Source organism: Trachurus japonicus, chromosome 12 (genome assembly GCF_045865225.1).
Source record: "Trachurus japonicus isolate A0001 chromosome 12, Traja_1.0".
Lineage (NCBI taxonomy): Eukaryota > Metazoa > Chordata > Actinopteri > Carangiformes > Carangidae > Trachurus > Trachurus japonicus.
This window is the reverse complement of record NC_140918.1, coordinates 550,826-578,490: the sequence shown is the minus strand read 5'-3', so window position 1 is coordinate 578,490 and position 27,665 is coordinate 550,826. Positions and strand designations below refer to the sequence as shown.

The 27,665-nt window shown below is 38.7% G+C and overlaps 2 protein-coding genes across 3 annotated transcripts in view; both read right to left on the bottom strand.

Annotated features, from left to right (window-relative positions):
- The window catches only part of pi4kaa (phosphatidylinositol 4-kinase, catalytic, alpha a), a 69,466-nt gene extending 65,349 nt beyond the window's left edge, over window positions 1-4,117 (bottom strand). The window contains exon 1 of one of the 2 annotated variants that reach the window (XM_085792510.1): window positions 3,882-4,117. In XM_085792510.1, coding sequence (XP_085648636.1) covers window positions 3,882-3,980 — 99 coding nt within the window. In that variant the 5' untranslated portion in view covers window positions 3,981-4,117. The remainder of the gene's footprint in view (window positions 1-3,881) is intronic. The other variant, XM_085792509.1, reaches the window with a different exon arrangement.
- Window positions 4,118-8,026: 3,909 nt separating this feature from the next.
- slc25a1b (slc25a1 solute carrier family 25 member 1b) lies at window positions 8,027-26,525 on the bottom strand. Its single transcript, XM_085792508.1, has 9 exons — window positions 25,987-26,525; window positions 18,398-18,505; window positions 15,074-15,173; window positions 13,130-13,268; window positions 12,755-12,839; window positions 10,940-11,044; window positions 10,492-10,607; window positions 9,882-9,955; window positions 8,027-8,259 (listed from the first exon to the last, which is right to left on the bottom strand). The coding sequence occupies exons 1-9, from the start codon at window positions 26,114-26,116 to the stop codon at window positions 8,145-8,147; spliced, it is 972 nt and encodes a 323-aa protein (XP_085648634.1). The 5' UTR covers window positions 26,117-26,525; the 3' UTR covers window positions 8,027-8,144.
- Window positions 26,526-27,665: the final 1,140 nt, after the last annotated feature.

Below are 27,665 nucleotides of genomic sequence, written 5' to 3'. Positions count from 1 at the left end.
TCTCTGACGGTTTTTGTTTTGCAGCTGTCGATCAAACAGAGTGAAATGTTTTAATAAAGTTAGAACAATAATAAAACCCACTGTTTTACAGTTTGAATCAGCTGCAGCAACAAAACATCTAAAAACCCTGATGCTCCTGAACGCACCACAGGAACTCACCTGTGTGTGATTGTGTTTGACAGAGACTTGAACTAAACCTGATGAAGGTGCCTGAAGCAATGTTATAAAAGTTTAAAAAAAGCAGCCCATAATAAGCACAGAGCTTTGAAAGAGAAGTCAAATAGGTACAACAGGGAGCAACAGGAGGAATAAAGTCTGACCTGTGTGTGTTTATAAACATGTTAACGAGCTCCAGGTGGATTGTTTGAGGCTCAGAGGTTACCACGGCAACTTGAGGTGGTTGCCAAGGACGATAGGGGCCCCCCAGGCTGAGACAGACAGAAACGTGGAGAAAAAGAGCGATTTTCTGCCTCTGCACTGGTCTCACATTTGGGCTTATTCTGACAAAACGGTAACTCCTATCAGAACAAAACACAGACCATCATCGCTCTAAGGACTTCCTGAACGATTTGGTGTGATTTGGTGTTTCTACAGTAAATATTTTGGAGACACTTGCGAGTTTAAAACATCGGTCCGTTCTGCTTCTCTCAGGAATTCTTTGTATTGGAGTCAATGAGGAGCAGAGACCGACGTGGCTGCACTCAGAGGCTGATAATTCAAATTCTGTAAGTCTCTCTGATATTTTGAGCACATGGTGAGAGACAGAACAAGTTTGTCTACAACTGTGGAAAAAATCATGTGTGTAGAGTGTAAATTGTGGCCGGGAGGAGTGCCGAAAGAGAAAAGTTTCAGAAGATTTCAGACAACTTATAACACCGACTTCTTCTAAAACCACCATGAACATCAACACTGTTGTAGAGCTGCAACAATTAATCAATTCATTGAACAATAATCGATTATTAAATGAATCTTCAACTATTATGATAATCTAATAATCAGTTTGAGTCGTTTTTTTTAAGAAAAAAAGTCAAAATTCTCTGATTCCAGCTTCTTAAATGTGAATATTTCTGGTTTCTTTGTTCCTTTATGACAATAAACTGAGTCTCTCTTTGGTTTGTGGACAAAACAAGACATTTGAGGACGTCGTCTTGTGGTTTGAGAAACACTGATTGATATTTTTCAACATTTTATTGACAAAACAACTAATCAATTATTTGTTTAATTAATCGATAATGAAAATACTCATTAGTTGGAGCCCTACTACACTACACTGTTGTGGATCTCAGTGCCAGAAGTGTAATAAAGTGTAAGAAGGGATTTAAGAGTTAGTGCCAGTCAGAACTCTAAGCAGACACGAACTCAGCGTCTTTCTCACTGAGCCAGAAAATCCTTGTTCATGGAAACACAAAGACGTTTTAATGAGAAAGTTGGAGCTGCACCAGCTTCCATCACACGCCAGAGGAGCAGAGAGTGTTGTTATATAATAAATATAGCTATATTATGCTTTTATGGAACCAAAGGCTGAAGGAGGAAACTACCCAGAGTGTGACGTTTCATAAAACATAACAAAATAATCAATCAATCAGGAAAAAAGGGACGTATTTGATAGATAAAGTTCAGGTCATAGAGACGACTGAGGCTCGTACTTCCCTCCATAACAAAGACGTGTCAGAAAACCAGTGAAAAACAGGAATAAAACACGAGTTAATGAGTCTAATCATTCACTTTACTGCTTCCACAAACTGACACACAAGATATTATTCATTGACACACATAATGAACATGAACATGAACACACTGTTCTGCAGCCGGCTCATTGTGTTATTGTTAATCTCAGCACTTTCATCACAGGACCGACTTCCTGCCTCAGATTTCCACATTCTCCGTCTCAGCGGGGAGTCTCTTACTTCAGATTCAGCTTCCCCTCGTTTCTTTTACAGAACGGTGGTAAAAAACAATGAATCCTGTCCTGTGAACATTAACCTGTATTGTTTTATTTAACTCTACGTCTGGGGCCAAAGGTTTTCAACAATATACCTCCTAGTTTGTGATCATTTGATAAGAAACAGCTTTGCTTTTAGAAAAAAAATCCACCAGCGTGAGCGTAATATAGGGATGTCACGATTACTAAATACCGTCACTTTCCAAAAAAGATTATGTCAGAACCATCTTGACAAATGTGATGTGCGCCAAAGTAAAAGGTAAATGTATAGATACTGGCCCATTTATCTAATATAACATTGAATCGGTAGGAATTTAAAAGTTTGTGTGTCATTTGTAACAAAAAAAAAAACGATTAAAATAGACTTAAACATTTGGTAAATATGACAATTAATTCCCCTGGGGAATATAATTGGTCCTTTATTAATAGAGCATTGTGATTATTTAGACTATATTTGATTTTACACATAGCCTACATAGTGTTGTGAAATTAATTAATGCATAATAATCGTGATAATCGTAATACCGTGATTATTTCTAATCGTACCAAGAAAATCTATAATCGTGACATCCCTAGCGTAATATAAACCAACGAGGCTAAAAGATTAGACATAATTGTACATTCATGGGGAAAATAACTAAGAAGAAATCATTATATCTACTGTAACACAGAGCGGTGGAGAGATTTATGAGGCCAAAACAATTCACTCTAAAAGCTGCAGCAGCAATCAGCTGATTGATCAATTAGCTGATGGACAGTGCACTAACTCTGATAGTTTCATCATCTTATTGAAGCACAAACAACAAACTAAACATGATTTTGCCTCTAAAATTTAACTACATACTGCTTTTTAACTGAATAATCACAGTGTAATGTAATATACTGTATACTACTATAATAATAAGACTAAAATCCAACACACTTCAGCTTACTCTACATACCTGAACATACACATTGATAATAAACCACAAAATCATTGCAATTCATTCTCTTTTGATAATCTGAATGGCAGATTGTTGCAGCTCTATAATAATATAACATAATATAATATAATGTATTATATTTAAATGACAGAAGACAGCAGGACCTTGTTACAAAAAAACAATAACAAAGTTTGCATTAGCCACTAATTTTGATAGTTTCATCTTATTGAAGCACAAACACCAAATTAAACATGATTTTGCCTCTAAAATTTAACTATCTACTGCTTTTTAACTGAATAATCACAGTGTAATGTAATATACTGTATACTACTATAATAATCAGACTAAAATCCATTTACAAACTTAAGGTTCCTCTACCTGAACGTACACATTGATAATACACCACAAAATCATTGCAATTCATTCTCTGTTGATCATCTGAATGGCAGATTGTTGCAGCTCTATAATAATATAACATAATTTAGTAAAATGTATTATATTTAAATGACAGAAGACAGCAGGACCTTGCTACAAAAAAACAATAACAAAGTTTGCATTAGCCTGTGTTTCCTGTGTCTGCCCGTTTGAATGGAAGCTAATAACGAGCTAACAGGAATAATAACACACTGACTTTATAATGCAGTGAAAGTGCAGGAATGTGGGATTTGTTGAGCTCCGTTGTGAGTCTTGAACATAAACCCGGAGGAAGAAGATTAAAGATTAACGACAGGTTCAAAACAACAGCAGCAGCAGCAGCAGCTAGCGTTAGCCGCCGTTAGCTCAGCTACTATCAGCTCGAGTTTGTCTGATAAAACACACAATTATACAATAAAACACACACACACACGATAAAAGACGTGTTGGGAGTGTTTTCAGACTCACAACAGAACAAACACACACACATGAAGAACCGAAACGGGCCTCAGTCTCGGTGTCTGTCTCAAACTGACAGGTATTAGCCTTAGCGCCTCCTAGACTAGCCGGTAGCTCGTTAGCCCGAAGCTAACGCGTTTTACCTTGTCTATGGACGGGAACTGGTGAGCAGCGAGCGACCGCGCCAGAGACAAGACGGTGCTGAAGTAGAAGCCTCTGTGAGCGGCGCCATTCACACTCATGGTGGACTGAAGAAGAAGGAGAAGCTGCTGCTCTCAGACACACACTCTCACTCATACAAACTCACACACACTCAGACACACACACATCTTTCTTTCATTCGTCCCGACTAAGGAGAAGTCCGGACTCTGCAAATGACAACTACGGCAAGCGCAGCGGCACAAAAAACGCGAAGCAAGGTCACGACGCAAAGATGCTAGTGGTACAGTAAAGCAGACTGAAGACCTACCTTTTTAGCCTGGCTTTTAACTGATTCTTATTATTTTAATCGTTATAAAACCATCAATTTGTTTTATTTTTTATTTTTTATTATTATCTTTTTTTATTCTATTTTAATTCATCCATTTTTATTCTATTTTATCCTACTACACCTCCCTATTTTACTTCATTTTATATTAAGACATTTAAAACATTTCTCTTTTCACGTGCTTATAGCTGAGAACTTAAAACTTTATCTATTTTCTTTTCTTTTACTTTTACTTTTATTTGCTGACCCAGCTAGTGTCTGTTTAGACAGGCGTCTACCGTGTACGGGACAGGTTTTAAATTAATTTTGAACGAATGTTATGCTCAGCAAAGATGGAAACCTGAGCTAAGGTAATAACGGGCTACCCGACTCGGTGATGCCCATCCGGCGTGGCCCTGCCCCTTCAGTTTGGGGCTCTTCATTCAACGTCAAAGTGCCCCAGTAGGGAAATGGCTACTTTCTACATTGAATACATTGTTTCAGCCTTGTACATTAAAGACAGACCCTTGTATAAAGTTCAAAATTTAATTTTATTGTCATTCATGGTAAAAGTAATATAACGAAATTACATTTACAATATAAAAAAAAGTGTATATATGTGTTATTGCGCATATGACTGTGTAAGATCTATACCTTAAAAACGGACCAGTTGAAAACAGGCTACTTTCTTCTAAAAGAAGTAGCTCAAACTGAGAAAAACTGACTCGTTAGCCTTAGTCTTCAACTGGTCTTTATATTGGGCGACTTTCTTGAATAAAAAGTAGCCCAATAACCGGTAGCTACATTCAGGCTTCTTTCTTCATAGGGTGAACTGAGTACATCGGACTGACTTGTATAGTCGACCAGTTGAAAACTGCCTAAAATGAATCACAAACACTTTGTAGTTTTTGCCTTGTGGCAGGGTTTCGGCCAGCCTGCCCCTTTCACTTTGAAAAAAGCTCACAAGCTCAGACCAGGTCAAAGGTCACCGCCCGGGGGGTGATGAGGCTTGCTTTTTAATGCCTTTTTTTTGAATAACTTGTAAACGCTTTGAGCTAGGCGGCCGAAATCCTAGTATGTTCATTATGAGGCCAGGTTCATCCGCCCTGTCAAGTTTCGTGTGACCCGACGGTGGCTGATGGCCAGGTAGACTTTTTCAATGCCAGAAGTAGCCTGCACTGCAAAAACTCAAAATCTTTCCAAAGATTTCCAAGATAAATCTTATTTCTTGTCAAAATGTCTCATTTCTAGTCAAAACTAATCTCTTTTCACTTAAAATAAGACTCATCACCTAAAAATTAACTTGTTTTTAGATCATTTTCACTTGTTTCAAACAAATATTCACTTGAAATAAGTAGAAAAATCTTCCAGTGAAAGCAAGTTTTTTGTGCTTGTAGTAAGAAAGAAAGACTTCAGATTTTTCTACTTATTTCAAGTGAAAATCTGCTTGAAAGAAGTAAAAAGTGTCTAAAAACAAGCTACTTTAATGTGATGAGTCTTATTTTAATTATAATGAGATCTGTTTTGACTAGAAATGACATTTTGACTAGAAATAAGACAAATATTCTTGGTAAGAATTTGAGTTTTTGCAGTGTGTAATGACCTCAGAATGGGAACACTTTTCCGGGCCACCCAGAGTAACATTCATGCACGTGTGTATTTGCGCGCTCCTCTACCACACACAATGTATCTGGTAACTTTATGTGATTACAGTTACAGACATAGCTACACTACACACATATTTTCTTTCATTTTCACACTTCTCCACCATGAATGAAATGAACAGGACACTGTGAACAGTCTGATCCATGTTTATTGGTGATGAGCATACATGTTAGAGTTAATTAGACTGAAGGCACAATACTGTGTTGAGCTACAGCGAATGTTTTGTGATATAATGAAAGTTAACCTCCACAGATACTTATATACTGCATATATATATATATATATATCTATATATCTATGTCTATGACACAAGGTCAAAGTAAACACTGTATCCAACACAAAGACTGTGTGATGAGCAAAATAAGGAAAATAAAATAAAATTACACATGAATTGCACTGCATGTAAACATGTCAGACTCTAGTCTATAACATGGTTTCATATTTCTGAGCAGCAGTTGGCACATTGGGTTGTCAGTTGATGTAAAAAAAATTAAAGGCAATTAATATTACATCGTTAAACATTTTTTAAAAAAAATTAAAAATTAAAAATTAAAAAACAACAGAACCTGAAACTCTGCAATAAAAAGCTTTTCCTACACCGCTCGTCCTGCAGCGAACGAGCTGGAAGGCACTGTTAATGGCACTTCTTCTCAAACAGGCATCTCTCTATGCACCGAAGGCAATTAAAACATCTGAAGCAGAAAGACAAAATTAAAAAATCATAATCATAATAATCATAATAATAATATTTCCTACTAACGGTTAGGATGAACTGAGAACAGCAGCGTGTGCAGCTGAGGACATCTCTCTCTTTACAAACCACCTGTAGTGACCGATTCACACAGCAACATTCACTCATTCTTAATCTCAGAAGATCAAAATGAATCAGATCATATTATCATCATAGGCACTTTTTCTTTTCTTTTTTTTGTTTTTGTGAGTAGATTAAAGGATTAAAACATCTCTGCAACGTAAAAGTGAAGCTGCATCTCTCCTACGATGTTGATTAATCTGATTATTGTACCTTTAGTTGTGCAGCGTGTGAGGTCTGAGTATCGATTATTGACCGAGGCACTGAACGATGGTTGCATATCAGGAGGGTTTTCTTTCTTTCTTTCTTTCTCTTTCTCTCTTTCACTTTAGACTGGATCCATACGGTTTTATCTCGTCTTCAAGTATCATTTCTTTGCGGTGTGTGAATCACATTATGTCGGGTTGGTCGGGCGTTGCCGTTGCCGTTGGCGACTGGTTGAGTTCATAATATTACAACAGCTTCAATGTGACTGGACTTTTAAAGAGCTGCAGGTGAAACGTGAAAAGTTAAAATGCCCCGTTCCTTCCCTGAGCTCTTTTTAAAAAAAAAAAACGAACTTCACCCTTTTCTGGAATTAAAGAAGAAAATCATTTTAAAAAATTAAAATAAAAGCGTTAAAGGGATAGTTCACCCAAAATTCAAATTTCGGCGTAAGCAGTGCATATTGTCCATATGACGGTTGCAAATGGATACCAACTGTCTTCGTAACAAAAAGACACACCAAAAAACATCCAGATACCTCCATGCTGCTCGTCTGTAATGTCCCTCTTGTATTGAAGCCCCGAAATGCGAAACTGTCCCGAAAAAAATTAAATAAGTCTATATTTCAAGCTTGTTTGTAGCAGAAGCTTCTCGAAGCTCCTCTTCCTGGTTCGTCAAATTTGGACGAACTGGGAACAAGCTTGAAATATAGATTTATTTAATTTTTTTGGGACAATTTCTCATGTCAGGGCTTCAATACCAGAGGGACATTACATACGAGCAGCATGGAGGTATCTGGATGTTTTTTGGTGTGTCTTTTTGTTACGAAGACAGTTGGTATCCATTAGCAACCGTCATATGGACATGCACTGCTACGCCGAGACCCCCTGTAACTCAGAGAAGCCACGGAGGACTCTGAAACTTCTCCCAGCCCTTAGTCCACATGAGGGGGAGTAGTAGATAATGAGATAATGAAATTTCTATTTTGGGTGAACTATCCACTGTAAGTGTGAGAAGCAGCGACTCTGCTCTGCTGCTTCCACTGGAACTAACTGTTATAAATAAAAAGCTAAGACCAAACCAGCCCCTCCCTCCCTCTCTCTCTGTGTGTGTCTGTCTGTGTGTGTGATGACCAGTAGGAGGTAGCTTAGGTAGTTTAAAAGCTCCTGGCTCGTGTAGCACCGGGAGGAAGAGGAAGAGGAGGAAGAGGAAGAAGAGGAAGAGGAGGAAGAAGAGGAGGATTTTCATTCATTTTCCGTCTCAGTCCGTCTTCCAGACCACGTTGAGGACCTTCACCACCTCCTCGTAGATGATGAAGACGATGGCCACGTCCATGCACACCCGGCCCAGCCGAGGGACCGTGCCTTTGTAGAAGCTGAGGAGAGAGAAAGAGAAAGAATAAAGATTCTATTGAAAATAACATTTAACATTTCCTGTTGTCTTTCTCCCTTCCTTCTTTACACAATCTTTTTTCCCTTCCTTCCTTCATCCTTACTTCCTTCCCTTTTTGATCCAATTGACCCACCCATCTTTCTTTCCTTCCTTTTTCCCTTCCTTCTTTCCCTTTGTCTTTCCTTCCTTCCCTTCATCCTTACTTTTCTTCCTTCTTCTTTTGATCCAATTGACCCTCCATCTTTCTTTCCTTCATTTTCCCCTTCCTTCTTCCCACAACCGTTTTTCCCAACCTTCCTTCCTTCCTTTTCAATTTCAATTTCAAAACCTTTATTATCCACAGAGTGGAAATTCCTCTCTGGTTTCATTATAGACATGTCTCACAAAACAGAACACAATGACACAGTAAAAAACATTTAAAGGATAAAAAAAAAATATATATATATATATATATATATAAAATAGCCTACGGCAGTAACTGTACACGGATCACACATTCATTCCTTCCTTTTTGACCCAATCTGTTCCCTCCCTCCATCTATCTTTCCTTCCCTTTTCCCTTCCTTCCTTCATTTTCATTTCATTTCATTCATTTATTGTTTATTTGTCGAGGACAGTGCACATTAAATAACAAATTAACGCTAGTGTGCTGGATTTAGCTCAAAGCTAGTTTCCGTCCGTAGTCCTCACATTAAAAAACAGACTCCCATCTTTCCCTTTCCTTCCTTCCTTCTTTCCCTCCCTCCTTCCTTCCTTCCTTCTTTCCTCCCATCTTTCCCTTTCCTTCCTTCCTTCCTTCCTTCCTTCCTACTTTTCCTTTGTCCTTCCTTCCTTGCCCCAGGTGGACAACAGGACGGTTAAATAACATCCAACATGGAGCTCAAAGCTGGTGACTTAGACTTTTGTGTTTGTAGGAGCTGAAACAAACGTGCTACAACACAACACAGCTGCAGTGTATAAGGCATGTGTGTTGCTTTCTTTGTTGTTGTTGTAGTTGTTGTATTGTATTTTTTGTGGAGGTGTTTAGTATAAAAGCTCATAAAAGGTTTTTAACTTCTCCTGCACCGACTGTTTCTATTACTGCACTCAAGGTATGTAGCACAGTATTTAACCTACTGTATGTCTAGGTTTCTCCTTTGTACTTGTAGTGTTTATTCTATTGTTTTAGACATTGTACCTTCTGCTGTTCTTCTTTTAAATGCCAGGAGGAAAAGGTAGTCAGGGTGAAACAGCCTTCCCTCCTAACTTATCTTGGGTCTGTATTGCCATCTGTAATGTAATGTAATTTATTAAGCCATGTGTTTTGTATATTTTGTCTCGTGTGCTCCTGCTTCTGCAAATTAATCACCCCCTTGGGGGCAAATAAACTTATTGATTGATTGATTTATCATACACTTCCTCTTTGTATCCTATTTATCTCCCTTGCACATTTCCCTTTGGAGCATCCTGGCAGAAGAATGTCCTTCTATCTATCTATCTATCTATCTATCTATCTATCTATCTATCTATCTATCTATCTATCTATCTATCTATCTATCTATCTATCTATCTATCTATCTATCTATCTATCTATCTATCTCCTCCTTGTCAGTGTAGTGAACTTACGCCTTCGGCCCCTCGTGCTTCATGATCTTCATGGCGCAGTCCATCGTGCTCTTGTACTTGTGAGCTTCCAGACCCTGGCAACAGAAAACACACTCCTCATCATCTCATTGTGACTATATGTGTGTGTATGTGTACTTATGTGTGTGCATACGGTATATATATATATATATTATACATTATTATATGTTATATATACACTATATATTGCTATTTTATAAGATATTATAATCTATTGAATTAACATAGGGAGAAGGGGTGGGGTTTAATAATCCACTTCATTTATATAGCCCAGCACATTTTAAAAACAACAAGGTAACCAAAGTGCTGCAGCACAACAGATACAAAACAGTTAAATAAAGAAAGTTAAAGTTAAAATACAGTAAATTAAAAGCACTAAGAAAAACATGAGATCAGATAAAACACTAAGAAATATAAAAACACAATAAAAGACAAACAGAGACACACAACTGTCCTGTTGTATTAAAGCCAACGAGTCAAAATGAGTTTAAAAGTAATAAGCTTTGGCTTCTTCCCACTCCTGTTAATCATAAATAAGTCTTGTTGTTGTTTCATTTTGTGTTGTTGTCTTTATTGTTGTTGCTCCACCGACCTGCATCCTGGTCTTGATGACGTCCAGAGGAGTGTTTCCAAACACACTGGCAGCTCCGGCCGCCGCTCCAAACAGGCCGGTCAACAGGGGGTTAATGGACTTGTTGGGGTCGTCGCCTTGGAGATTATTAAATAAAGGTAATGTATGTCAGATAATAATAATAATAATAATAATAATAATAATACATTTTATTTATACAGCACTTTTACAGCTCTCAAAGACGCTTTACATAAAACCACATACAGAGGAAATAAAATACAACAACAAAAATACATAAGTGCTCAGTGCAGAGAGGAAGAAAGAAAAATACATAGAAAGGACAAACAATGTGCAATAACTATGTGTGTTTGTGTTTAAGAAAACTGATGGGGGGCACAGAGAAAGACAGTTAATAATAGATATAATCTCTAATAGCAGCAGTTTCTATGTGTGTGTGGCTCGTCTGTACCTTTGTACCAGTTCCTGAGTGAGGTCATGCAGTAGAAGCGGATGGCCTGGTTGGAGCCCTGCTTCAGCACCGTGGCCGTCAGACCCTGGTACGTCCCCTTCAGACCTAAACACACACACACACAGAAAATATAACAATAAAAACTGTTTCATGGTACGTCCCCTTCAGACCTAAAGACAACACACAACATATTAACATGTTAAAATAAAAACTGTTTCATGGTAGGTTCCCTTCAGACCTGAACACACAGAAACACACAGAAAATATTAACATATTAAAATAAAAACTGTTTCATGGTACGTCCCCTTCAGACCTACACACACAGAAAATATTAAAATAACATATCAAAATAAAAACTGTTTGATCAGAGGAAGAACTTTCTCCAGTGAACTCCTGTAGTGACACACACACACCTGGACCAGCAGGGGGCAGCGCTGTCCAGTTTCTTTTCAGTCTCATCCCTCCAATGAAATCAATACTACTTATATAATTAACTTAATATTAGTTCTTAGCCAAAACTCATATTCACAACCATGAATTCACTAATAAACACTGTGTTTCTGCTGTTTGGAAAAGGAAATCAAACAAACAGGCCAATGGACTGAATTTGATTTTCATATTTAATTGGTTTTTGTGGCTACGATTCGATTCAAAATGGATTTTCGATTGAAATCAATTTGATTCCTAATGATTTCTGCTTCAGTCACTGATACAGTCAGTATCGGTGTGCAAAGGATCCTCTAAGTGACTAGACTAAAGTGTCTTTTTCACATTTATTGAGTTTTAAACATGTATCCATGCTTAGATGGAATTGTTGAAACTGTTGCATAAAAGCAATATCACATATTGCTGAAGTAACAAAATTAAATGTGCAGTTAAACATACACTGCCCTACAACAGAAGAACGGGGTAAAACTCCTCAGAGTGCAGTTCTGAGAAAAATGAGTTTAAAGTATTTTTGTTGTCCAGTCAACTGTATTGAACTTAGGATTCTAAAAATTGTTCAAATCCTTGCTTTTGCTTTTGCGAGTAGTAGTCTAGCTGTGTAAAAATATTTAACTCAAACTTAACATTTTACCCTTATTTCAGAGTTACCTCTGTCTGTCTGTGCATTGAGGCAAAATATAACCTGGCCATACAACACAAGAAAGAGGAAACTCCCATTGGTTCTAAAGTGGTAGTAGCCTGTTGTACAGTAGGACGTGTTGAACATTCTATACACAGGAAGAAAAGGGTAACTCATGTTACTGTGTTCTCTTGTTGTTTCACCGCAGTTTTTGGGAGTTACTATGAAAACTACCCGCAAATATATCCCAAATAAGATAACGTTGAGTCAAGATATTTATCCACATGATGCAGCAGAACCTTTAATGTCCCAAAAATGACAAAATCTCATTTTTGACAAAAAATGAGTTACCCCTTTCTTGGGTTGTAGGGCAGTACAGCCTTTTAAATTCTAAGGAAACGGAGGCTGAGTGTGCTGATATTTCATTTGATTTCGATGCCGATGTCGCTGAAAACTCTATATATATACGTATATACTGTATAGTAGCCTGGCTGGGAGTGAAAGCTTGACAGACATAGCAACAGTAACCAAGGGGGGGTCACGTGGTAAACCCCGACCAATTAAATATTAAAATCATTCAAATTCAGTCCTGTGGCCCGTTTTTCCATTTTCTATTTTTGATCTGAGCCTAAAGTTGAAACATGACAAACCTCATCATTATTTTTTGTGTTTTTTGTGTTAGATTAAAAATCAAAAATCAAAATAATCTGTGTGATGATCAGATTAGAGCCGCTGGTTGCCGTGGTTACCTTCGGTCCTAACGATCTCTCTGACTCCGTGGAAGAAGCCTCGGTACTTGGGGTTGGCCGACGTCTGGTCGTGGATGAACTTCACCTGCAGCGACACCGAGACGCAGACAGATGAAGCACAAAGCACAAAGCATCATGGGAGAAAACCTGAGGTAGCAGCTGATTGGTTGTTCAAAGGTCAAAGGTCAAAGGTTTTTTATTTGTCATTTCTTGTACGGTGTACATGAGATGAAATTGTGTGCTCCTAGATTAAAAAGAGTGCAAAAAATCTGAACATTCAAATAGAATAAAAGCATACAAAATAAAATCCTATGTTAATTAAAAAGATAATAAATAAATACTCTTAATAGTAATAATAAAAAGGTTGTTGTTTACCTTGACCGTCTCCATGGGACAGACGACGAACACGGCCTCGGCCACGCCGGCGCCCAGACCGCAGAGGAAACCTCTCTTACTGTCCAGACGGCCGCTCTCATCACGCATCTTATTACTGATGAACTCAAACACACCGAACCTACACACACACACACACACACAAAAATTAACACCTATTACTTTTTATTAATCAAAAAACTATTCAACTTTTTATTAGCAGTCACTAGCATTAGCATTTTTTTGCAATAAAAAGTTTAAACACCACAAACAGGGGATTCATTTTTTACAACCTGGCAACTAAAACATCGATATTAGAGCTGAAATAGTTGGTTGATTAATCACTTAGTTGATATAAAGAATGAAAAGTTACATAATATAGCATATTTGAGTAATGAATGAAGTGTTTCAGTCATTTTTATCTTCTTTTCTTTTGAATATTATTGGATGTTTGGATGAAATAAGAATTTTGATGATGTCAACTTAAAGCGAATAAGCAACAACATCTAAATTATAACCTGCACCTGCACCTATCAAACACTTTTATCATCAACTCATTTATTTAGATCAGAAAATAAGTGACAGAAACATATTCAGTTTATAAAGAAAGAAAATGTATTGCAGATTAAAGGGATAGTTCACTCAAAATTGAAATGTTTGAAATGACACAGGGAAAGCAGTGAACTGAGTGAACACTAGGACTGTCAATGAATATTTGAAATTCGAATGTATATTCGAATTATAGTAATAAAAATGAAATTCGATTATTAAAATATGATATTCGAATATTAATAATTTATTTTTAAATTATCTTCACGCGCACAACCACAACAACAGCAACTACAACTTCCTCCTACAAATGCACGCTCGTCGGTGTGACGTGCAGAACGCAGCAGGACGCAGCAGGACGACTCCTCAGTCCACGAGTTTCATGTCTCAGACCGGATCATGTCAATCCAGCTGCAGGAATATCCGGGGGACGGGAGCGCCGCGGTAACCGTAGTAACTCACACAGACACACACACACACACCTGTCTGTGTGGTCACGTCTGGAGAGAAGCAGCTTCTCTGTTTTCCCAAACTACCGAGTGACAGCTTTAACCGCGCATTAAAAAAATAGTGCCGTTCACTGAGAGCAGTGATGATCCTCTGCACTTCATCGCGACTGTGCTTGATCCGCGTTATAAGGATCATTACTGATGTGGGAAGAAAACATGCTGGCTCTTATCCCGTTCCCGAGCGAGCTGTTTGCTCGCGTCATCACAAAACTTGTTTGACATGAATTGATAAACGCCGAGTAAAACGCGGTCTTTTTTCACGTATTAATATGCATATAATGTTGTTGCTGATTGTGTAGCTGTTTGTTTTGTGTAATGTAAGCTGTTCAAAACGTGTTTGACATGCGCTGATAATAAATACAGGCTACCGCTATAAAAGTCCATATCTTTTTATTGATTTTTGGAGAAAATATGAAAAAATAGATATTCGAATTTTATTCGAATATCTGTTTTTTTTAAGAGGCAATATTCGAACCTCATTTCTGCCATTCGTTGACAGCCCTAGTGAACACTGGGAGCTTCCTCTACAAACAAGCTTGAAATACAGACTTATTTAATTTTTTTCTGAACAATTTCTCATGTTGAGGCTTCAATACAAGACGGACATTACAGACGAGCAGCATGGAGGTATTTGGATGTTTTTTGGTGTGTCTTTTTGGACGAAGAAAAGTGAGCTGCGTTCTCAACCGTCATATGGACATACAGTGCTGCACGGAGCCCCGCTGTAACTCAGAGAAGCCACGGAGGACTCTGAAACTTCTCCCAGCCCTTAGTCCACATGAGGGGGAGGGGGAATCTCAATTTTGAGTGAACTATCCCTTTAATATTCAAAACAAGACCTGGTTAAACAGATTTATGATGAAGGAAGATGTTGAGGTGTTGCTGTTACCTGACGGCGGCTTTAGGGATGGAGCCGTAGAGCAGAGAGCTCAGGCCTCGGTACAAACCCCTCACACCATGACCGTTCACCGTCTGCTTCACACAGTCCACTGGAGGGGGGGGGGGGCGGGGGGGGAGGAGGAGAGAAAGGTTGGGATGCACATTAGAAAGAACGACACAATAATTTCCTGCATGGAGATAAAACCTGTGATGTTACTGTGAAGAACAGTAAAAACTCAAAATGAGATGAACTGAAGAGTCTTTGAACGTCTCACAGCAGATAAAGTGGATAAAACAAGAAAAAAGAGGTGATAAAATAAAAACTAGAAAATTTCCTCCATTTCCATTCCTCTTCCATACCATCTCTGTCAACATGGGAATCAAACCCACGATCTTCAGGTCAAGACAGAGCTGATCAGACAGAGATTGAGGAGCTGTAATCACATGAAGCTATCTGTGTGTGTTTATAAACATGTTAACGAGCTCCAGGTGGATTGTTTATGAACCTTAACGAGCTCTGGCCTGAGGCTCAGAGGTTACCACGGCAACTTGAGGTGGTTGTCATGACGATTGGGGCCCCCCAGGCTGAGGCAGACAGAAACGTGGAGAAAAAGAGCGATTTTCTGCCTCTGCACCGGTCTCACATTTGGGCTTACTGTGACAAAACGGTAACTCCTATCAGAACAAAACACAGACCATCATCGCTGTAAGGACGTCCTGAACGATTTGGTGTGATTCTGGTGTTTCTACAGTAAATATTTTGCAGAAACGTGCGATTTTAAAACAGGGGTCCGTTCTGCTTCTCTCAGAAAATCTTTGTATTGGAGTCAATGAGGAGCAGAGACAGACATGGCCACACTTAGAGGCTGATAATTCAAATTCTTTAAGTCTCTCTGATATTTTGAGCAGATGATGAGAGACAGAACATGTTTGTCTACAACTGTGGAAAAAATCATGTGTGTAGAGTGTAAATTGTGTCCGGGAGGAGTGTGGAAAGAGAAAAGTTTCAGACGATTTCAGACAACTTCACTCTAACCGATGATGTCACCCACTCTGACACGAACATTCCATGCAATACACACCCATTATAATCTCAACATTTCTCCAAATATGGTCATGGTCCAGTGCTCGGTGCGATGGCCCCGTATACTAATAAGTGACTAGAAATATAAAATCAAAGAACTAATCTCCTCCTGTGTCTGTTGGTGCCTTCATGTGCTATGGTAATTATGGTAAATACCAAAAGACGAGGTGAAAAGTGCACATGAACACCCTCTCATGTGGTATTTTCCACTGGGCAACTCGTAGAATTTTTTGATGCCCGAGTTGCCGAGATGAGAATAACCTTTGACCTTTTCAACATGGCGGCGAGCAACGCAAGATTGGTTAATGGTGAGCAAGGCAAGCCTTTAGAAAACAGTTAGCAGCTATTCACTTTATATATGCCTGCATGTACAGTAAAAAACACTTTTAAAAAGCCAAATAGCCAGTGCTAAATCTCCATGAATATTAATATTTACCGTTTGAGTTTTGATAATTCATCTTCTTGCTGTAAGAGATGAACTAGGCAATCAAGATTGTTTTACCCCATAGATATATACATGTAGATGCTGCACGTGTCATATATCTGTGGTTTTACCCAAGTAACAAGTCTGAATCTGTGTGTCCACCATCTTTATTTTCTCTGTAACAACAACGCACTGGTAAATACCAGGTCACAAGTGGAAAATACCATCTGTACCATAGCACATGAAGGCAGCATGATTCCACAGACAAACAGGGTCAAAGTTCATCAGAGATCAAAGTGTTTGTCTGTGTGGATTCTCATTAATCAGGTGGAGGACTCAGAGACCCCGAAGACTTTGGACCTGAAGCCTCCTCACTAATCAATCATTAATCAATATCCAGCTCCTCAACTCTCTGTCAGACCTGTAACCATGTGGATCTGCTGTAATTCTGCTGTCACAGCTCAGACTTTAATGACGTTGTTGAAAATTGTTTTATTTCTGATGAATACTATTGTAAATATATTAGAATAATATATCACAGTTTCCTCAATGAACCAAAGGAAACAAGTTAAATCATGTTTGATTTCCATTTTTATTCCTTGGCTTTCAACTCTATGTGTTGTTTTAGTGTAGTGAACATTGTTATTGTTTTTTGTGTCTATACTGTTTTTATTATTTCTTATGTTTTTACTGTTTCTACATCGTTTTTATTATGTTCTATTTTTACTTACGTACGTGTACAGCACTTTGTTCCAGCTGAGGCTGCTCTTAAAGTGCTTTATAAATAAAGTTGAGTTGATGAATCTATAGAATCAGACTGTCTGGCTCATGATACAATATTATTGTTCTTTTACAATCATTACTAAATATCCTGAGTAATATAACACTGCTCATTTTAACCACACAATACAATATTGATGCAATATCCTAAATCACAATATCATGTTGCGACACATTACCACAAAATATTGCAATACTACTATGTTTTATCTATTTTTCTCCCACCATTTAAACTCGAGTCTAGTGTCTGTCCATCCGCAGTTACCTTAGCTTAGCCTAGCATAGGTGCTGGAAGTGGGTGGAAACAGTTAGCCTGCTGCAGGTTCATGTTAATATCTGCACTGTTTCACAACAATAAACAGAATATCAACCTCTAATATCATCACACAACAATAACCAGAGGTCAGAGGTCATGACCTCGTCCTGTAAGGAGGGTTACAGATCACCTGTTATCCTCAGTTTGACTTTTTTTATAGCTGCACCGTTTCTCTGCACTGCAAAAACTCTAAATCTTTCCAAGAATATTTGTCTTCTTTCTTGTCAAAATGTCTCATTTCTAGTCAAAACTAATCTCTTTCCACTTAAAAGACTCATCACCTAAAAATTAACTTGTTTTTAGATCATTTTCATTTGTTTCAAACTAATTTTCACTTGAAATAAGTAGAAAAATCTGCCAGTGAAAGCAAGTTTTTTTTTGTGTTTGTAATAAGAAAGAAAAACTTGCTCCACTATCAGATTTTTCTACTTATTTCAAGTGAAAATCTGCTTGAAAGAAGTAAAAAGTGTCTAAAAACAAGCTGCTTTTTATGTGATGAGTCTGATTTTAAGTAGAATGAGATTAGTTTTGACTAGAAATGAGACAAATATTCTTGGTAAGAGTTTGAGTTTTTGCAGTGTGTAAATAGTTTTTGAATCTCTGAACAGTCTCTGGTTTTTATGCACTAATAATAAAGTGAAATCTGAATCTGAATCTGGATTATGATGAGGTGCTGTACATTATGTAAAGACACATTAACGACCGGGTTGGGTGTGTTTGGTTTCCTCACCGATGCCTCTGTACTTGGGGGGGTTTGCCTTCTCGTCCAGCTGCAGCTGAGTCTTCACGTACTCTGTGGGGAAGGTGATGCAGATCTCGATGCCTCCAGCGATGCCACCTGCAACAACACAACCACGTCAGTCAGAGGGGTGCACACACACACTTAGACACACACACACACACACACACATGCACAAACACACACACACACACACACATACAGAGAAAACAGCCTCTCCTCTGCACAAAAACAAACACACACCATCACCATCACAGCTGCAGACAACAAGTTAGTGATGGTTAAAATCTACTTTCTCTCATATAATCCTCAGTATCTTCAGTGATCCCATATTCTTTATGACATTATTAAATATTAGACTTTTCACATCCTTTTCAGGGCTCCAGACTCACTTTTTCACTCGGAGCACAGTGACCTCCTCTCTCCCCCTTTAACTTAAGATTTTAGGAGTGCAAGCAGAACATTTAACAAATCGACTTGCAAAGCTACGACGGAGTATTAGGGCCACAGACTTCGAGAATAAAGTCATAAATTTACGAGATAAAGTCGTACTTTTACGAGAATAAAGTCATAAATTTACGAGAATAAAGTTGTAAATTTACGAGAATAAAGTTGTAAATTTACGAGAATAAAGTTGTAGATTTACGAGAATAAAGTCATAACATTACGAGAATATAGTCTAATTTACGAGAATAAAGTCATAAATTTACAAGAATAAAGTCTAATTTACGGGAATAAAGTCATACAATTTACAAGAATAAAGTCGTACATTTCCTACGAGAAAAAAGTCATAACATTACGAGAATAAAGTTGTAAATTTACGAGAATAAAGTCGTACATGTCCTTCGAGAATAAAGTCGTAAATTACGAGAATAAAGTAAAAAATTTACAAGAATAAAGTCATAAATTTACGAGAATAAAGTCGTACATTTCCTACGAGAATAAAGTCATAAATTTACGAGAATAAAGTCGTACATTTCCTACGAGAATAAAGTCATAAATTTATGAGAATAAAGTCATAAATTTACGAGAATAAAGTCATACAATTTACAAGAATAAAGTTGTACATTTACGAGAATAAAGTCGTACATTTCCTACGAGAATAAAGTCATAAATTTACGAGAATAAAGTCGTACATTTCCTACGAGAATTAAGTCATAAATTTACGAGAATAAAGTCTAATTTACGGGAATAAAGTCATACAATTTACAAGAATAAAGTCGTACATTTCCTACGAGAAAAAAGTCATAACATTATGAGAATAAAGTCGTACATTTATGACTTTATTCTCATAAGTTTGTGATTTTTTCATTTGTCAATGTGGCCCTAATACGCCGTCGTACAAAGCAAATATTCCCATTTCCTTTTCATTCCTGGTCCTCACACACACACACACACACACACACACACACACTGACCTGAGACCAGTGATGACAGATATCAGATATTTGGAGCTGCACAGGTGCAAGAATGAAACATTTACTTGCAAACTCTCAACTTTGATAATACTCTTATTCTGACAGTTCTAATAAACTACATCTATAGAGTCCAGTTCAGTTCACACACAGAGATGCAACACACCACACCATGCTGCTGGTAAAGGGTTAAAAACACAAACACTGATGCATTTAACAGGATAATAATAATAAAAAGCTGTATTACTGTTAACTTAGTGTAATAATTAAATGTCATTAGAGGTGTTTTTAGTTTCCTCTGAGATGATTCATCACCTGTTTAACTCCTCCGTTCCACCTTAAAACTCTCACTGTCGCACATCTGCCGTTCAACAGCAAACAGTGAGCCGGCCTCTGATTGGCTCGGCCGACACAGTGCGATTCTGCCCACAGATACCCCCCCCCCCCCCCACAGATACCCCCCAACCCCCCCTCAACCCCCCTTCACCCCCTTCACCTCCATCCAACCACAGGGGGTGTGTAGTGTAGTGTTGTGTTGTGTAGTGTTGTGTAGTGTTGTGTAGTGCAGTGTAGTGTAGTGTAGTGTTGTGTAGTGTAGTGTAGTGTAGTGTTGTGTAGTGTTGTGTAGCCTGCAGAGTTTTTACCACATCGTCACCGTGACAACACAGAGTTCAGATGGTCTGATCCTCTGCTGTTGGACACGTGACGCGTTCAAGAGCCGGAGGAAACTTCAGCTCCGTCACTCAACTGTAGAAAGTTTGAAGTTTCTGGTCAAACTTTAGAAAAACTCCATGAATCATTCTTCAACTTCTATTAACACGATCTCTAACCAAGAAGCTGCAACTGTAAAATGCAGCTGAAACATGAATTCATTAGTATTATAATGTTATTTATTACTTTTATTACTTGAAGCGCATGTAAACGAAGATACTTTTGCACTTCTGAGTTTTAAATGCAGGATTTATAGATGGATTTTAGTTCAGATTCAGTTCAGTTCAAATTTCAGTTGTTTTACAAAGTGTTAACAAGTAGAAACTTCCTTTGTTTTAATAAAACTTCTATTAACACGCTCTCTAACCAAGAAGCTGCAACTGTAAAATGCAGCTGAAATATAAATTCATTAGTAATATAATGTTATTTATTACTTTTAATATTTGAAGTGCATTTAACCGATGATAGTTTTGCACTTTTAAGTTTTAAACACAGGATTTATAGATGGATTTTAGTTCAGATTCAGTTCAGTTTAGTTCAAATTTAAGTTGTTTTACAAAGTGTTTAACTACCTGAGTGTTAATAAGTGTTTAACTAGTTGCAGCATCAATGTTCATCATTTACTGACACTTAATAAATGATCTGATGAACCACTGACATCTATAAATAACTGAACAGATATAAAACTTTACTTATAAATGATGAATCACCATCTACACAGTGTGTTTATAAAGCTCAGACTCCTTGGTGTCGATGCAGGAGGAATGTTTTATGAATCTGACTTTACTGAAGCTTCATCGTGTGTATAGTTAGTTATTAGTTGTTGTAAAGTTTTGACAGATTTTTCCTGCAGGAGCTGAAGCTACAACGTCCCAGTGTTTAGTGAACGCAGCTCATTCAAAAGGGCATGTTCACAAACCAAACCACACATTTCTGCAGCAGCTAAAAAAAAACAAAGAAAACAACCCTTTAATTGAGTCTGAGATGTTTAAAAAGACTCTTTGTTGTTGCATGCACACTGCAAAAACAAGAATATTTGTCTTCTTTCTTGTCAAAATGTCTCATTTCTAGTTAAAACTAAACTCTTTTCACTTAAAATAAGACTCATCACCTAAAAATTAACTTGTTTTTAGATCATTTTCACTTGTTTCAAACTCATTTTCACTTGAAATAAGTAGAAAAAGTTTTTTGTGCTTGTAATAAGAAAGAAAACTTGCTCCACTATCAGATTTTTCTACTTATTTCAAGTGAAAATCTGCTTGAAAGAAGTAAAAAGTGTCTAAAAACAAGCTGCTTTTTAATGTGATGAGTCTGATTTTAAGTAAAATGAGATTAGTTTTGACTAGAAATAAGACAAATATTCTTGCTAAGATGTTGAGTTTTTGCAGTGCACTCGAACGCACCACGGCACCACGACATCATGCAGGTTCAGGCCGACACACGATCACACAGAACAGAGCCGCAAATTACTGTTTTCACCAGGACATCAAACGCACCGCAGGCTGCACAGGCTTTTATTTTGGTAAGAGGCTCTGACACACCCAGGCTTTTATTTTGGTAAGTGTTGTGTAACTGGGAGTTTTTAGACCGGAGTCAAAAAACACAAACAACAAGTCATCATCGTCGTCATGGTACCTGTTGTCGGTCCTGGTGTTCAGGCTGAGGAGGAGACACACAACCAGTTTAACCAGCTACACACACACACACTCTCACACACACACACACACACACACACACACACACACACACACGTCAGTCAGTGTGTTTGCCCTGAGGGACGATGCCTTCAAGGCCTCTGGGACATTCCCACGTCATGTTCATGTGCTTTGGAACGAGTCGGTGAAAACAACGACGACGTGGACGTTTCAGTTTCTGCTGATCAATAACTGACTCAGCATTATTCATGAACCTGGTTTTAAAGGGACAGTTCAACAACATTTAGTCAAATTGTCCCATCACCATAATCCCTATAGTCATAGCAGTAGGTTCGTTACCTTTAATTGTCGGTGCAAGCTGTTTTTAGAACGGCGGAGCAGAGCCGTGAGCTGCTCAGAGCTACGCTACGGAGGCTCATTATGGGATTTCTTGGTTTCCCTCATCAAACTCATCAAATACACAATCCAACAACTCCACAACGCTCTGGTGGACAAGTTGTGAGCTGCACATTCACCACGCTATGAGATAATAACACAACGTTACCACACAGAGTTGTTGTAGAGGTAAATACAGAGACTGTTGATGAAAAACTGTCCCTGAAGGCAACGTGCATCAGTGGTTTTGCATGAATTTCCCTCTAAAACAACTCTGTGTGGTAACGTTGTGTTATTATCTCATAGCGTGGTGAATGTGCAGCTCACAACTTGTCCACCAGAGCGTTGTGGAGTTGTTGGATTGTGTATTTGATGAGTTTGATGAGGGAAACAAACCAAGAAATCCCATAATGAGCCTCCGTAGCGTAGCTCTGAGCAGCTCACGGCTCTGCTCCACCGTTCTAAAAACAGCTTGCACCGACAATTAAAGGTAACGAACCTACTGCTATGACTATAGGGATTATGGTGATGGGCCAGTTTGACTAAATGTTGTTGAACTATCCCTTTAAAGAAAATATTTGCACTGTGAATCAAAAGTTTGTCACATTCACCGTCGTCCTCCAGGTTTATAACGTTACAGCTCAACAAGTTACAACTACCACGCTGTTGTTGACACGAAAGATTTGAGTCTGAAACTGATTTTTCCAATTATTCTGACACCATTTGAACGCACCTGGATCTAATATGTGACCTTCATATTTACATATTGATCAGTGAAGATAAACTGCAGTGAAACAAACACTTTGGGTGTGTCGGAGGAGGAGGAAGAAACTCCTGCAGACTTTCTTCTGACTAGCAGTGTTGTGTATTTATTAAAAGCCCGGTGTGTGTGTTGTGTAACCGTCTTCAGGGCGTCAAAGGAAGTTAAACAACACAAACATCGGCCTTTTAATTAATATAAAACACTACAAGTGAGAAGAAAGTGTGTGAGTTTCTTCAGCTGCTCTGAACCTGTCACCATGTTTCTATTCAGACATTCAGTATAAATGTTATATTACATTATTAAAGTTTATTCCACCAGTTTCTCATCATCTGCTGCTCCACCTCTTTGTTTTGTTCTCGTTGCTCTGAAACTAAAAATGCATTTTGTCTAACGACTCGTCATGTTCGTTACAGTCAAACTGAATTTAAATCCACTACTAGCTGCCAGCAGCAGGGAAATGTTTGTTCTCTTTACATCTGCTCCAGATCTAGAAGACTAGACTAAATAAAAACTACAACTAAGACTAAACTCAAACTGATTCCTCCCTTGTTGAACTCACTAAAACTAAACTGAAATTTCAGGTTCAGAGCAGAAAACTACAACATTTCCATCACTGGAACCAGATTTTGCACCAATTTCTGCAACTTCATCACTGTAAAATCCAGTTCTGTGCAGTTTCAGTCTGAGATATCTGACTGTGAACCAGTAGAGAGGCACTAGATTGAATATCTATCATCATAGATCCATTCATTTTACAGTACGTATTTCACTTATCTGGAGTTATAGTAGTAAATCTATCTCTGAGAACCAGTAGGAAGAGACCTAGAGTGGAGTAGCCTATTTATGTGTTTAGACCACAACTAAGACTAAAACTAAATAAAAACTAAATAAAAACGAGTCAATTCCTCTGAAATAAAAACTAAACTCAAACTGATTCATCTCTTGTTGAACTCACTAAAACTAAACTGAGATTTAAAAAAAAAGAAAAGAAAACTAGATAAAGATAAAAAGTGATGAACATGTTAAAACTCTAATAACCTTGGCTCCAAGGGGGCGGGGCCAGCCAGCCTGTCAGTGATTGGTCAACCTGCCTCTCAGGGGGCGTGGCCAGCCAGCCAGCCGGTCAGTGATTGGTTATTGGTTATTGGTCATCAGTCAGTTATCAGTATTGATGGTAATGATCAGCTCTGAGCTCTGAGCTCTGAGCTGTGTGAAGTTTGACTTCCTGTCACTGATTAAACCGACGTTCACTAGAGTTCACCTAGCTCTACGTCAGCTACCACGCCTCTTTAAACACCGGGGGGGGGGGGCAAAGGGAGCGGGGCAGATAGGGGGGGCAGGGAGGCAGAGAGGCAGAGAGGGGGTTAAAGGGGGGCGGGGGGGGTCAGGTCTCTGCTACAGGACAGAGACCCGTGTGTCAGTGATCTGGATCTAACTCAATCAGCTGGATGCTCACATGGTTTCACTCTGACTGCTGCGTCACCACATCACACTACACTACTGGAGTCAAGGTTCACAACCCCCCCCACACACACACACACACACACACAGAGTCAAGGTTGACCCCCCCAGGCCGAGGCGATCTGCCCTCACAGGCCTGGTAGAAGGAACTTCATCTATCTGCTCTACACTGACGCGTCTCCAGAGTTGGAAGCAGAGTTTCTGCTCCAGGATTCACTAGGATCTCATTACAGTGAGAAACGCATCAATAAGATAATTCTGGCCTAACACTAAAACATTTTAGAACCAGTAGGAAGGGCCCTATAGTGGATTATTTGCCATATGCATGACTGTATTTATCCTAGTAAATAAGTTTATGCATAAAAACTTTAACATTTCCATCACTGTAACCAGATTTTGTCCCAATTTCTGCAACTTCATCACTATAAAATCCAGTTCTGTGCAGTTTTACTATGAGATATCTGACTGTGAACCAGTAGAGAGGCACTAGATTGAATATCTATCATTATAGATCCATTCTGGCCTAAAGCAAAAACATTTTACAGCAATATCTGCTACATATTTCACTTATCTGGAGTTATAGTAGTAAATCTATCTCTAAGAACCAGTAGGAAGAGACCTAGAGTGGAGTATTTACCATATGCATGACTGTATGTGTCATAGTTGACAGGTTTAGAGCAGAAAACTACAACATTTCCATCACTGGAACCAGATTTTGCACCAATTTCTGCAACTTCATCACTGTAAAATCCAGTTCTGTGCAGTTTTACTATGAGATATCTGACTGTGAACCAGTAGAGAGGCACTAGATTGAATATCTATCATCATAGATCCATTCTGGTCTAAAACTAATATGCTACTTTTTACAGCAGTATCTGCTACATATTTCACTTATCTGGAGTTATAGAAGGATTTAGGGCATAAAACTACAACATTTCCATCACTGGAACCAGATTTTGCACCAATTTCTGCAACTTCATCACCATAAAACCCAGTTCTGTGCAGTTTTACTATGAGATACCTGACTACGAGACTTATTTCCCATGTGCATGAGTGTATTTAACTTTCCCCTCCACCCCACCCTCCTCCTCCTCCTCTCGGGCCTGTGTGCAGCCGCCTAAACCCAACAACAACAGCAGCAGCAGTAAGTTTAACTTTAACTTTAAGCAGCAGCAGCAGAAAGTATCCCAGGCTACCTACCGGCCAGGATCGCCTTCCCCGGGTGTGTGAGCTTCGGCTTCCCGGCGGGAGGAGCTGCAGCCCCGGCAGCAGCAGCGGCGAGGCACCGCGGGCTGGGGAACGGGCTCACGAAGCCTGCTGGTCCCGACATCACTCACTCAATCACTCCTCCACAGCAAAACACTCTGAACTCTGCTGCTGCTGCTGGAACTTTGTTGAACCAGAACCAGCTGAACCAGCGGAGCCTCGGAGCAGCGCAGTCCGACTTTCAGCCTCTCAGTCCGGGGTCAGAGAGCAGCAGCAGTCGGTGGAGGAGAACCAGAACCAGCTGAACCAGCGGAGCGTCGCAGCCTTGCAGTCCGACTTTCAGCCTCTCAGTCCGGGGTCAGAGAGCAGCAGCGGTCGGTGCAGCAGCCGGAGGACCAGAGGACCAGAGGCCGAACATTGGACTCTGGAGCGGCTGCTGGACCTGCAGGGGGGGCGTGCGTGTTGAGTGCGTGTTTGCGTGCGTGTTTGCGTGAGTGTGTGTGTGTTGTACTTGTGACAGTGAAGTTATCACCTCGACACACACACACTCTCATACACACACACACGGAGCAGATAGCGTCGAGTCAGTGTTCAGTCAGGGCGGGGCAGCCAGGCCGACCCCCCCCCCTCCAGGAAGCGCCATGTTGGGCTCAGAGTTTTAAGGTGGACTGAGGAGTTCCTCTGTCAGAGCAGTACCACATGTGGTCTGTAGGGGGCGCTGTTTGGAGCTACAGTGAATCCAGCTTACTGAGACTTTATTGTTAAAGACCCCCTAAAGAGGCATTTTAAAATGTGTAAAAATGCTCTGCTATGACTATTCTTTGATTCAAATTGCTAACCTACACAAAGTTGTTTAAAATAACTCTCCAAGACACTAAAAACACGTCCATTATTTCTCCCTCATTGAAAAATTCATCTTCTATATATATATTTTTTTAGCCTTTTCACGATGAGTTGACACTATTAGATTTTTTTTTTCAATCTCAATTTTTATTGACAAAATCCGGCATTACATAGACAAAATTCAAAATACTTGTCAACATGTGGCCAAAATGACCAAGCAAACAATACATAAATATCCACCAACAACCACCCAGAAAATAAGGTGATAGAATAAATAAAAACAACAACAACATACAAATGGGGAAAAAAAAGAAAAAAAATACACAGTCAGAGTTTTAGTCTGGAATTAAAGTAGTTAAACTTTCATAAACACATAAGGCTTGTTTCGTTTTGATATGTTTTAAGGACTTTTTGAAAATAATCTGTAGGGGGCGCTGTTTGTAGCTACAATGAATCCAACTTACTGAGACTTTATTGTTAAATATTTTTAGCCTTTTCACGATGAGTTGACACTATTAGATAACTTCCCACAAAAGATTATACATACATACATGTAAATATATTTTATTTCAGACAAAGATTAGGTCAGTTGAGACAAGAAAAAACATCTAAATTTAAAATCTGAAAATACAGTATATGAAGGATTAAATATTTTTAGCCTTTTCACGATGAGTTGACGCTGTCATTTTTACACACATCTTTATATGTGTGGAATATTATATTGTTTTATTATCATTGTTATATTTTGGTTTTCTATTATTTGTATCTGAGAAATGGCAAACTGTTAAATAGGCTACCGTTTGCCTCTAGTATTAGGCTATTTATCTTTT

What these genes read in the sequence shown, in the direction of transcription:
- slc25a1b (XM_085792508.1), bottom strand. Translation starts at nt 26,116, where the DNA reads ATGTCGGGACCAGCAGGCTTCGTGAGCCCGTTCCCCAGCCCGCGGTGC. An exon ending in GGGGAAGGCGATCCTGGCCG is followed by an intron (nt 18,506 to 25,986) that starts GTAGGTAGCCTG and finishes GTGTTGTTGCAG; the next exon opens with GTGGCATCGCTGGAGGCATC. An exon ending in GTCCCATGGAGACGGTCAAG is followed by an intron (nt 12,840 to 13,129) that starts GTAAACAACAAC and finishes GTGTCGCTGCAG; the next exon opens with GTGAAGTTCATCCACGACCA.